The 13,038-nt window shown below is 35.3% G+C and overlaps 1 protein-coding gene across 2 annotated transcripts in view; it reads right to left on the bottom strand.

The window, feature by feature from the left end:
• Positions 1-13,038, bottom strand: part of Cert1 (ceramide transporter 1) — a 95,373-nt gene that overhangs the window by 79,559 nt on the left and 2,776 nt on the right. For both annotated transcript variants that reach the window (XM_042691121.1, XM_042691119.1), the window contains exon 2: positions 9,415-9,549. In XM_042691121.1, the coding sequence (XP_042547055.1) occupies positions 9,415-9,549 (135 nt within the window). The remainder of the gene's footprint in view (positions 1-9,414; positions 9,550-13,038) is intronic.

Here is a 13,038-nt window from a genome sequence, read left to right on the forward strand (position 1 = left end):
CTAGTCCATTTGTTTGACCTGAATATCTGACTAAGTGATTTTTATTTTAATATCCTCCATGTGAGCATATTTAATTCTATTTTGAATACAAAGGAGGAGGGTTTTTTGCTTCAAGGTTTGGTAAGTAAAGGATTTTCTGCAATTGGTTTGTATGAAATCTTTCTTCAATTTAGTCTTTCTATTCAATTTTAATTTCCTTTAGTTTAGTTATTGTGTGTTTGGGCATTTAACAATACTCATTTCAATAATGCTCTTTATTGCCATATATCAAAGTTTAGATACTTCATCATAATTTTGTTTTGGTAGTAAGGACAAAGTATATGAGACTTATGGTTGAATATTTTGTTTTCTTTTCCCTCCCCTTACAGGTCCTTAAATTCTTTCCATTACTATCTAATGTCCAGGAAATTTCAAAGGAAATTTCACTCTCCCTTTTTCCTTTCCCAGAATTATATATATAAAAGTCTCTTAAAATTACATTTGCTCCCTTCAGAGTCCATCCCTTTAAAAGGCTGCCTGGCCCTTACAAGAGCTCAAACTTCAAAATCTCTTTCCTGTAATTTTACTCTAACTCATCACTCATTTTGGTACTTTTTAGTTTGGTACTTTTTAGTCTTTTTACCTAGTAACTTGCAGACTAATACAATGTTTAGCACATAATACTTTTTCTCTGTGTGTCTTGTTGTTGTTGCTTTGTTTTGAAATCTTACAGTAAAGGCAAAAAGAAGAAAACTCAGGACTGGGAATGTGGCTTAGTGGCAGAGTGCTTGCTTAGCATGCAGGAAGCTCTGGGTTTGATTTCTCAGTACCACATAAACAGAAAAAGCCAGAAGTGGCACTGTGGCTCAAGTGGTAGAGGGCTAGCTTTGAGGAAAAAAGAAACTCAGGGACAGTGCCTAGACTCTGTGTTCAAGCCTTACAACTGGCAAAAAACAAACAAAAAAAAAAAAAAAAAAAAATTTGTCACTAGACACCTTAAGAAAGGTTTTTTTTTTTTGGTCGTTTTTTTTGTTTTTTTTTTGGCTGAACTCTGGGACCGAGTGCTATCCCTCAGGGATTCAGCTCAAGGCTAGCGCCCTACCACTTGAGCCACAGTGCCACTTCCGGCTTTTTTCTGCTTATATGGTGCTGAGGAATCGAACCCAGGGTGGGTCTCATGCATTCGAGGCAAGCACTCTACCACTGAACCACCTTCCCAGCCCCAAGAAAGGATTTATTTTATTGTATGTAAATTATATCTCAAGAAATCTTTTAAAGGTACATCATACTTCTTTTTTTTGTTGGTCATGAGGCTTGAACTCTGGGCTTAGGCACTGTCCCTGAGCTCTTTAGCTCAAGGTTAGTGCTCTACCACAGTACCACTTCCAGTTTTCTGGTGGTTAATTAGAGATAAGAATCTCAGCTGGGTGCCCATGGCTCACACCTGGAAGCTGAGATCTGAGGATCGCGGTTCAAAGCCATTTGGGGCAAGAAAGCCCATGAGACTCTTACTCCAGAAAACCAGAAGTGGAATGTGGCTCAAGTGATAGAGAGCTCGCCTTGAGCTGAAGAGCTAAGGGACTGTGCCCAGGCCCAGAGTTCAAGTTCCACGACCAACCAAAAATAATAATAATAATAAGATCTATGGATTTTCCTGTCTGGGCTGGTTTCAAACTGTGATGCTCAGAAATCGGCCTGTGCCTAAGATTATAGGCATGAGCCACTGGTGTCTGGCTTGGTACATTATATTTTTTATTTTAAAAAGAATTAGAATAAAAACAAGTAAAACAACAAAAGAAGATGGAACAACAACAAAAAGAATCTGTCAAGAATATGTGGACAGCCAGGTGCTGGTGGCTCATACTGGTAAATCCTAGCTATTCAGGAAGCTGAGAACTGAGAATTGTGGTTTAAAGCTGGAAAGTACATGAGACTCATCTCCTCCAATTAACCACCAAAAAGTTGGAAGTAGAGCTGTGCCTCAAGTGAATGATTGTTAGTCTTGAGCATAAAAAAGCTCAGAATTAGCACACAGACCCTGAGTTTATGTCCCAGGTGGAAAATGTGGGGAGGGAGAGGGGGAAATATAGAAAACATATAAAGAGTTAAATGTTTACATATTTTTTTAAGTTGTGAAATCGAATTTGAATCACTTGGTTTTAAAAAAAACTTACAGGAAATGAATGAGAATCTGTTCAAACGCATATATCCTGGCTATGAGTCAAACGCATCTCTGCCTGCTGTTGATAAAGCCAATTTCTTTCTTTCTCTCCTCACCCTCCCCTTTCCTTTCTTTTTTAAACTGCAGGCTTTGTTTCCAATACAAACATTTCATATAAAAGATCTAAAAGATTATTAGGCATACAAAGTGATATTCCTACAGTGAGACCTGGGACTTTAGATAAGCAAACCAATTCTATAGACACAACTATTTTCATAATACCCCAAGTCTCACTTATTTCACAGAACATTTTCTAATTTCAATAAATGCAAACAAATCACTCATTTTATCTAAATATATATCATTAGGAGTCCAAGGAATTGGGTGGTAACTAATGAGACATGATATGAGAAGACAGCACATACAAGTAAAGATCCTCAAATATAGATTCGATGTGTATAATTAAAAAAAAAAACATTTCAAATGGCGAAAAGTTGAATTTCATGCTTATAATACTAGATACTTAGGAGATTGAGATCTGGAGGACCTCAGTTCAAAATTAGCCAGGCAGAGAGATAGTCCATGAGACTCTATCTCCAAACATAACCAATAAGAAGCTAGGCTGGTTCAAATGGAGTGCACCAAACAAGGAAACAAACCCAGCAAGCTCAAAGAGTTAATTTAAAACTCCATTACTAACTCCCTCCCCTCCAAAATGCATGGTGAGTCATCTGGAAGGAGTGATGGGGAAAGCTACTCTATCATTACTTAACTAAAATCATCTCAACAGCAATGAAGACTTAAGTGTAAATTTTTCAGAAAAACGCAGCTTCATTTATATAGAAATATAATCTTTGAGGGGAAACAACTATATGAATATTACCAAATATAGCAGCTGCAAAGAACAAGGCCAATGAAGATAAGGGAAAAAAATTAAAAGTAATACCATAAAAATTAGTTCCAAAGAAATAGACAAATGTCACGATAGAAGAAAATATTTACAACCAGTATGATAGATTTGTGATTTTCCTCTTTTGAAAGAGCACTAAAATTAGATTTTAAAGTACCTATGTTTGTTCCAACCATATTTGTGGTAAAGCAAAACTACACATGCTCTAAATGTCTAAGAACAGGGAAGAAACATATAAATAAGATACAGGGTAAACTCATAATTCATAGAATATAACAACTAATGTCTATGATGTATTAAAAGAAAAATGGGGCAGATGAACAGGATTCGTATGACAATGTTTGTGTAAACAAGAATGCAGGCTATACACAAAGACATGATTGTATAGGCATATAAACTTTCAGGAAAGATCGTCAGAAATTTAGCTTTGTTTCTTGAGTTAAAAAGAAGCCTTTACAAATGGCATAAATCATATTTTTATCACAAGTATTTTTATTTTAAAACAATTTAAAAATAAAGGACTATCTGAATAGTCCGTAACATTTTTTTCTTAACTTCTTTGAGACAAGATCTTACTCTGCTTTTTGGCCTTGAACTCTGGAGATCTTTCTTATCTCAACCGCCTGCATGGTAGGAATATAAGCATATGCCATCACACCCAGCAAACATTTGCTTTTGGTTACAACATATTGTAAATATCTATTATTTGACAAGTTTTATAGCAATGGCTGGGTCTTAAACTATATAAACATTTATACTACACAATACTTCCTTATTATAGCTCCTTTTTATTGTTAACTTTAAGAAGTTATACAAAAAGTTTCAATTCAACATGTCAATTTACAAATGCAATGCATTTGTAATCAATAGCAAGCTCCTCTTTATATAAACAAAGTGAAATAGTAATTTTTCTTATGAACTTATACTATTCCTGTCACCTTAAAAGTGACTAAGTTTTCCCCCAAATACTCTGTTCTTGAAAATATTTTATCTGATTTATCATCACATAGCTTAAAAACGGACTTTTACAAATTAACAACTCATTAAAATTAAATAGGAGTGGATTAGGTTAAGAGAGCCAAAAACTAAGATTGGAAGAAAGCCTCTTCAACTGGAAAAAAATGGATATCCAGATACAGAAAACAAACTGGCTCCCTATTTATCTCCTTGAACCAGCATCAATTCAAAATCAATAAAGATCTCAAGCCATGAAACTATTATAGGAAGGAGGGGAAACATTAGGACTCTTGACACAGGCAGGAACTTTCAGAATAAAGATCCAAAACCACAAAAATCAAAGAAAGAATTGATAAATGAAACTGGAGGCCAGTGGCTAATGCCTATAAATCCTAGCTACTCAGAAACCTAAGATCTGAGGATCGCAGTTCAAAGCCAGCCCAGGTTCATGTATCTCTCACCTCCAATAAACAACTCAGAAAAGATCATAAATGGAACTGTGAGTGGCTTAAGTGGTAGAGTACTAGCCTTGAGCACAAAGAGGCTTAGGGACAGTGCCCAGCCCTAAAGTTCAAGCCCCAGGAGCAGCAAAAAAACAAAATAAAATAAACTGATAAATGAGAGTGTATTGAACTAAAAAGTTTCTGCACAGCAAAGTACACATGTATAACAAGCGAAAAAGAAGATAGTGTAAAGAATGGGAGCTCTAACTGGGAGATAGTGAGGCAAAGGAGTGGGAAACCTGTCCAAAAAGAAATGTATTCCTTACCTGACTTATTTAACTGTACCCTCTGTGTACATCACCTTTATAATAATAAAAATAAAAAGGAATGGGAGATCAAAGGCCTAATATCCAAAATATGCAGGGCTAAAGAAACTAAACCCTCAAATAATCAACAATTCAGTGAATAAATGGGTTAAATTTATTAACAGAAATATGGTACAAATGTTGTAATTCCTTAGGAAGACTAACTCACAGTCCAACAAAATAAACACCAGGAAACTGGTATTCAAAGCGGGGAGGTGAGATCAAAAGGAAGGAGGCCGATAAATAAAGAGAGTCAGCAAGGGGGAATGCCCTCATAAAATTAAATGCCTATCCTACAAAATTAAGAAAACTGAGGAAAGGAGTAGGATAGAGGCATGGAAAGAATCATGCAAGGGGTGACACTGATCAAGACATATTATATTCATAAACTTTTGTTGAATAGCAACTACTTTGTACAACAAAAAAAGGTTAAAAAATATGGGGGAAAAAGGTGGGTTAAACACCAACAAATAATACTTAGTAACAGACAGTAAAATAAAACTTTTGTAGCCTAGAATTTTTCAAATATACTTTCAATTTCATATAGGGTGCTGTGTAAACTTATTCAGAGTTAAAATTTTATCTTTGTCTTTAGAGATAAAATATAAGTAGTAGTTCATATTATACTGACAGAGATAACTTTTTTTTTTTTTTGCCAGTCCTGGGGCTTGAACTCTAGGCCTGGGCTTTGTCCCTGAGCTTCTTTTGCTTAAGGCTGGTGCTCTACCACTTGAGCAACAGAGCCATTTCCAGTGTTTTTGAGAGTTTACTGGAGATAAAGAGTCTAATGGACTTTCCTACCTGAGCTGGCTTCGAACCACAATCCTCAGAGTTCAGGCTCCTGAGTAACTAGGATTACAGACATAAGCCACTAGCACCCAGCAAGAGATACCTCTTTAGCAAAGAATATCAGTATTACAAGTTTTTAAAGTATATACTTTATTTGTAAATTATCCTAAAATCTGATTATACTTTGCAGTTTCCTATATGTAATATAGAAATTGAAATCACAGACTGGAAATTGAAGAAATTCAAGAATACACATGCTTACGGTGTATAACATGTGAACACCGTTATATGTTACAGACTGTGATAGACAATTTGCTCCAGGAAAGTTAGAATGAACTTGTGACTTTAAATGAGCACCATTATTCCACAATACTGTGAAATTCCAGAAATTATGTAATCACTTAATCACAATCAAAAAAAAAAAAAAAAAAAAAAGAACCTCAGGGAAGGTAGGGAGGGAGGGGATGGTAGGGGGAAAACAATGGAGGGGGTAATGTTCAAGAGGAAGTGTACTCACTACCTCACTCATGTAACTGTAACCCTCTGTATAGTATCTTTACAATAAAAAAAAATACACATGCTACTGCTTCTTTCTATCATGCTTTATTATACCTAAAGCCACCACTTAGATTATGCTGCCTTATTCATATTTTTATCTTTTGTTTTTATAATTACTTGGTCTAGTGAATATTTTTAACATTCCTATTTCTTTGACTTTATTGAAAATATGAAAGTTCTATATAGAAATTTAGCTGTAACAAAAGCATCTATAATAAACTACCATTTATTTGCAGATATAATAATGTTTGTAAGAATTTTTATTCAAATAAGCCATACAGTATTACTATAGATTATAATTCAAGAAAGGGCAACTTGACTTAAAACATAAACTACGTAATTCCTCTGTACACCTTTATCCATAATAATCACGTATGTATTTATTTTTACTTTTATTTTTTGTTAGTCATGGGGCTTGAACTCTGGGCCTAGGCACGGTCCCTCAGCTCTTCAGCTCAAGGCTTGTGCTCTAACACTTTGAGCCACAGCGCCACTTCCAGTTTTCTGGTGGTTAATTGGAAACAAAAGTCTCATGAATTTTCCTTGCCTGGGCTGGCTTTGAACCAAGATCCTCAGATCTCAGCATCCTGAGTAGCTAGGATTATAGGCATGAGCCACGAGAGCCTGACCAATAGTATATATTTTTAAAGACTACTAAAGCAGCATGATATTCTAGCAATCCTACTACTTAGGAAATTGTAAAGATAAAATTTATTTTATTCTTCTTCTTGATTTTCACATCAATCATCAATATGTTATTCTCAAGGTCAAATACACCAATTACTATCTCCATCAATGTTTTTCTCAGGGTCAAATACAGCAATTACTATCTAACAATATACAAGGAAAGAAGGGAAGAGTCACTAAGACTTCAAAATACTGGAGTGTTCAAAGAGCATTTGCAAGTCTCAGACATGAATAATGGGTCTCAAAAGGAAAAAAATTATTAAACTCCATACAATTTCAAAATATACTATAATGTACCATATACCAATCAAAATAAACAGTTTTTATGTTCAAATCATGCCTTTCAAATTCTCTCTGAAGTGGGAGGTAATAGCTAAATTTTGAACACTTCTAAGTAATTCTTATTTTATTAACTTAATATTTGACTCGTTTTTTAGTTAGTCATGTGGCTTGAACTCCGGGCCTGGGCACTGTCTCTGAGCTCTTTTTTTTGTATTTAATTGTAATTGTAAAGATGATATACAGAGCAGTTCCAGTTACATAAGTTAGATGAGTACATTTTTTTGAACAGTATCACCCCTTCTCTGCTTTCTCCAAGTTTTCCCTCTTGACCCCCCCCCCACAAGCTGTATAGTTCATTTTCAACATAGTGTGTAGAGAATACAGTATTTTTACAATAAAAAACGTATATATAAAAAAAGAAATAGCTTCTGGGTTAACAAGGTTAAACAAATGCCACAGTGATACTCTCTGAGCACTTTTTCTACCACTCTGAGCTGCAACGCCACTTCCATTTTCTGGTGGTTAACTGGAGGTAAGAGTCTCATAGACTTTCCTGCCTGGGCTGGTTTGGAGCCAGGATACTCAGATGTCAGCCTTCTGAGTAAGCTAAGGATTACAGGTATGAGTTACCATTACCTGGCTAGACTTAATTTTTGTTTTCAAACTTTGAATGCATAAGTAGGAGAAGAAGGTACATAAAATGGTAGAAAAATACTGCAAGATCTTCCTTAAATACATTAATTATAAATAACATAGAAGACAAATTCAAAGAGTAACAAAAATCCCAAGAATTCCTTCTGATGGCATAAGCAATATAAATTTGACTTCTCAGTAAAAAAAAAAAGTCTGTAAGTACTTTTAACATACCCATGCTTAAATTTTAGTTGAAATAACTTCCTTAACTGATCTCCACTTAAATGTCCTGTCTTAACAAATATTGTTGTGCTTTCCTTTTTTGCCCTTTATTGAAGAAATCCCTTGCATGCTGAGTACTCTCAACTAATGAGCTATTTTTGTTATAATCACATACTTCTGATCCCCGGAGCTATAAAGTCAATTGCTTTATCTCACCTCAGTTTATGTTAATTTATTTGATATGTACATAACTTTATTGATATTTAGATTAATTACCATAATTTAAGTGTGTGAATTATAGTACAAAGACTTACGTTTATATAAACTAAGTTGAATATAAACTAAGTAGAATGACTCAACAAAAGTGAGTTATCTTTTTAAAGGTAACATAATTGAAAAACATTAGAGGACTGGGAAGGTGGCTCAGTGGTAGAGTGCTTGCCTTGCATGCATGAGGCCCTGGGTTCAATTCCTCAGCACCACATAAGCAAAAAGAAAAAAGCTGGAAGTGGCGCTGTGGCTCAAGTGGTAGAGTGCTAGCCTTGAGCTGAAGAGCTGAGGGATAGCGCCCAGGCCCAGAGTTTAGGCCCACGACTGGACGCCCCCCACCAAAAAAAAAAAAAAAAAATTAGAGAAAAACCATAAAAATTAAAGAGTCTATAGGGTCTTTCAAAAGTATTTCTAAGATTTTATTCTACTAGAATAGAGTAACACTGGGAACTGGAGACTATGCAATATGGATATAGTGTATAGTTTACAGATAACAACTGTCTCTTAAAGAAATGGTATTAAAACTCTGGTATGCACCAGTGGAAGGTGGAATGACTATCAAAGAGGTGAATGATGTTGAATTTGGTAAATGTAGTTTATTTTCATGTGTAAAAATATAATAATGAAACTTGCTGAAATTTTCTTCAGAAGGGAAAGTGCGATGGGGGTAATAGGTTGAGGTTGATTGGACCTATTGTACAAATGTACGAACTGTCACAAACCAATCCTTAACTAATTAATACATACCAATGGAAAAAAGAGAAATGATATTAGAACTACATGAAAAAGGAAATGAATATATCCTTATATATTTAAAAAGTTAAAATTTTAAAATAAAGTATATTAAAATTATTTTTCTGGCTTAACTTTTTAAATAATCTATCCAGTAATTGCCCAAATCTGCTAACAACTTTAAGGCCTAAGATGGTTTTACATACTAATTAAGTAAATCTTACATGTCTATACAAAATTAGTAATCCAAAATAAAATAGTAGGTAGTAATAAACATTCCAAAATAAGTTTATGGGAAAAATATTAGAATATATGCTCCTCAAAGGCAAGGATCTTTTTTTTGTTCATAGATGTACACCAAAATCCTAGTTGCTGGTAAATAGTGATACTCAATGACTACTTGTTGAATAAAGAACATGAACTTACCGTGATCACAGCCTTGCTTAGACAGATGGATCCCCTGCAGCCATATTCTGTCTCATCTTCAGATTTGTAGTAACTCAAAGTATTGTTTTTCAAAACTACCCAACGATCCTGCCACCCATGAATGTAGTTTGTCCACTGGGGGTAGGAACAAAAAGGAAAGGGAGAAGAAAGCAAAAAATAGTCATTATTTTAGAAATCTATACTTTTTTCAAAACAGCAATCTAATTTCAAAACCAAAATGTCAAAATTATTAGCATGAATAAAAGGAATATTAAAAAATAAAAAGCTGATTAGTTTCTCAGTGACTTAATACTTAATCAAGTAAGACATAAAATACAGTGTTTTTGTCTATCTTTTGAAAAATTAAGCCAAGGTAAAAATTATTTAAAATATTTGGTCTCCTCTCTTCACCACATAAATGGCAATTCAACACTTCTAGTTTCTGTGATAATTAACAGAAAAGTAAGTTACATTAGTCTCTCCACTAACTACTACATAAAATTTTCTAACTCTACAATGCCAAATCATTGCTAAAATTCTACTTTTTCTTATAAGTATATATATATGTAAATATTTGGTCATAGCGACATCAAAGTAAAATATTTTATCAATAATCCTTAATATGTCCACATCCATTTCTCTCCTACAGAACTCAACACTATATATTTAAAATGGTTAATTCATTTTCCAAGTTTCTCTGATGTTTTATTTTTCTAACCCAGTAATAATAGTATGAAATTGGTTTACAGAAACATACTTGCATTTCTCTCTAATACTAGACTTAAGAATACTTACTTATGGGCAAGTCCTTGAGTTCAAACCTCAATAATGAAAATCAAAATCCTTTGTTTCTAAGAAGGTCCTTACAAGTTCACATCAATAAACTGAAAAAGGTAGAAATGTAACTTCTATGGAAATACTTGATTTTGCATACTTTAATTATGCTCTCCATTTTTAAGTACAAAGAATTCTCAAATTATTTGGTAATTACAAAAACTTACAATTCAAAATGGATTTTTAAAATACTGCAGTAGTTCAGAAATCTCTTATTTTCATATTCTCTAACGAACCTTTGAGATTAGTCCATTTCTTAAATCTTCTAAGCCCCATAATTACAACCTCTGAGACAACTTTCCCATGCTGACAATTAACTCATTCTTTTCTCTAATCACTATTACCTTATCTCTTATTGCTTGTGTCCTACCTCCACTGAGATACCAACTTGAAATAAATGATGTTTACAAATAAAACTGAACTCACCTCCTCCTATAAAGTGTACTTCCTTCCTATGTAACAATTTATGTGGTGGTACTGCTACTTGAACAGTCATACAGATTCAGCCATGGTCCAGCTAACTGGTGTCTCCTGCCTGTAATCCTAGCTACTCAGGAAGCTGAGATCTGAGGATCACTATTTGAAGTTAGCTTGGGCAGGAAAATCCATGAGATGCTTATCTCAAGTAACCAACAAAAAATCTGGATGTGGAGCTGTAGCTCAAGTGGTAGAGCACTTAGCCCTAAGAAAAAAAGGTCAGGTGCCCCCTGGCTCACAACTGTAATCCTAGCTACTTAAGAGGCTGAGATCTGAGGATCATGGTTCAAAGCCAGCCCGGGCAGGAAAGTCCACCAGAAAACCAGAAGTGGTGCTGTTGCTAATGTGGTAGAGTGCTTGAGCTGAAGAGCTCAAAGGCAGTGCCCAGGCCCAGAGTTCAAGCCCCACCACAGACAAAAAAAAAAAAAAGGTCAGGAACATTGCCCAGGCCCAAGCCCCAAGACTGGCACAACTATTTTACAACTATTTACGCTTATGTTAGAAGAGTTTTGGTCTTTAGTTTTTGTGCTGGTCCTGGGACTTGAACACAGTTTGCCCAAGGCAAGTGTTCTACCTTAGGCCATAGCTCCACTTTGGCTTTTTGGTGGTTAATTGGAAATAAGAGTTCTGCGGACTTTCCTATCCTGGCTGGCTTTAAACAAAAATCCTCAGATCTCGGCCTCCTGAGTAGTTAGGATTACAGGCGTAAACCAAAGACAGACTCTAAAAGAGTTTACACATGCTACTTTTGTGAGCTTCTGTTTCTTTGCATATTGTTTAAATGGCTGAATAATGAAAATACATAGATAGTCATACAGGATGCTTAATATCTTACTATTCCTTACTACTTATAGCTCATCATCAAATCTTACTAATTTTTCATTCATGTTTCATTTTTAAATTTGTATCCTCTTATTTTCAATTACTCTACTCAAATTCTCATTATCTAGCCAGGTGCTGGAGGCTCATACTTCCATTTGCTACTCTGGAGGCTGAGATCTAAGGGTTGCGGTTCTAAGATAGCACTGGCAGGAAAACCCACAAACCTCTTATCTCCAATTAACCATCAAAAAGCTGGGAGTGAAACTGTGGTTCAAAAACGCAAGCCTTGGGGCTGGGAAGGTGGCTCAGTGGTAGAGCGCTTGCCTTGCATGCATGAGGCCCTGGGTTCGATTCCTCAGCACTACATAAGCAAAAAGAAAAAAGCCGGAAGTGGTGCTGTGGCTCAAGTGGTAGAGCACTAGCCTTGAGCTGAAGAGCTGAGGGACAGCGCCCAAGCCCAGAGTTCAGGCCCCACGACCGGACCCAAAAAATAAAAAATAAAAAAAAGAATGCAAACCTTGAACACAGTAGCTCAGGGACCATGCTCAGGCCCTGAGTTCAAGCCCCAGAACTGGGAGAAGCACACAAACACACACACACACAAAAATCAATTACTAGTTTTCTGAGAAGGCTTAGAAACTTTATCTCTAGTATCTCTGCTTTTCATAATTAACATCATCTGATTTACTTATTAGCCATATTTGCTGACTATGTTACAGATTTATCTTACTCCAGCTCCAAAACTTTTAGGGATGACTTCCCATTGCCCATTACACTGGTGGGTCAGAATGGTATTTAATACCCTCAAACAGATTAAATAGTACCTTGCTTCCCATTGCTATCCTTCATGAGGCTAGTAACTGTGTAACAATGGAAAGAACAAACTTGGAACAGAACTTGGCACACATTATTTTCTGTTTCAGTTATGCATAAGTGATGAAGCTTAATCTTTAATGTCTCTCACTTGCAGCTGACCCTCTATGAAAGTGATAGGAGCCCAGCAATTGTATATTTATAATTTTATATTATTTTCTTAAAGAGAAACCAGGATGATTCTTTACTCAACAAATGTTAGCTGCTATTAATACGTCTGGAAGGCAGGGTTTCCTTGCCTTTTTTTATTCTGCTCTGGAAGTATTTGTTCCTTTACTTCCCCATTTAACAAATACAGACAAAACTACATGTTACAGATTGCAGAAGAATTAAAGATTCCTACAGTTCAGCAATCACAAACTCAAGAGAAAAAATTTATTTGAAATATGATTCAGAACCAAATTTTAAACAAAATGCTATGGCAATTCCAGGGAAAGAAATCCTAAGGGCTAACAAGGCAAGAGCAAGAAACACATGTCTGTGGGAAATCACACATTACAGCCCAACCTGTGCTACAAAGCAAAGACCATATCAAGAATGAAAGGAGGAAGGAAAATGGGAGAAAAGGAGGGGAGAAGTGAGAAGGAATCAAAGATAGAATTTCAACCAACAGGTATG

The sequence above is a fragment of the Dipodomys spectabilis genome, unplaced genomic scaffold, assembly GCF_019054845.1.
Source record: "Dipodomys spectabilis isolate Male_0828 unplaced genomic scaffold, ASM1905484v1 ptg000140l, whole genome shotgun sequence".
Taxonomy (NCBI): Eukaryota; Metazoa; Chordata; class Mammalia; order Rodentia; family Heteromyidae; genus Dipodomys; species Dipodomys spectabilis.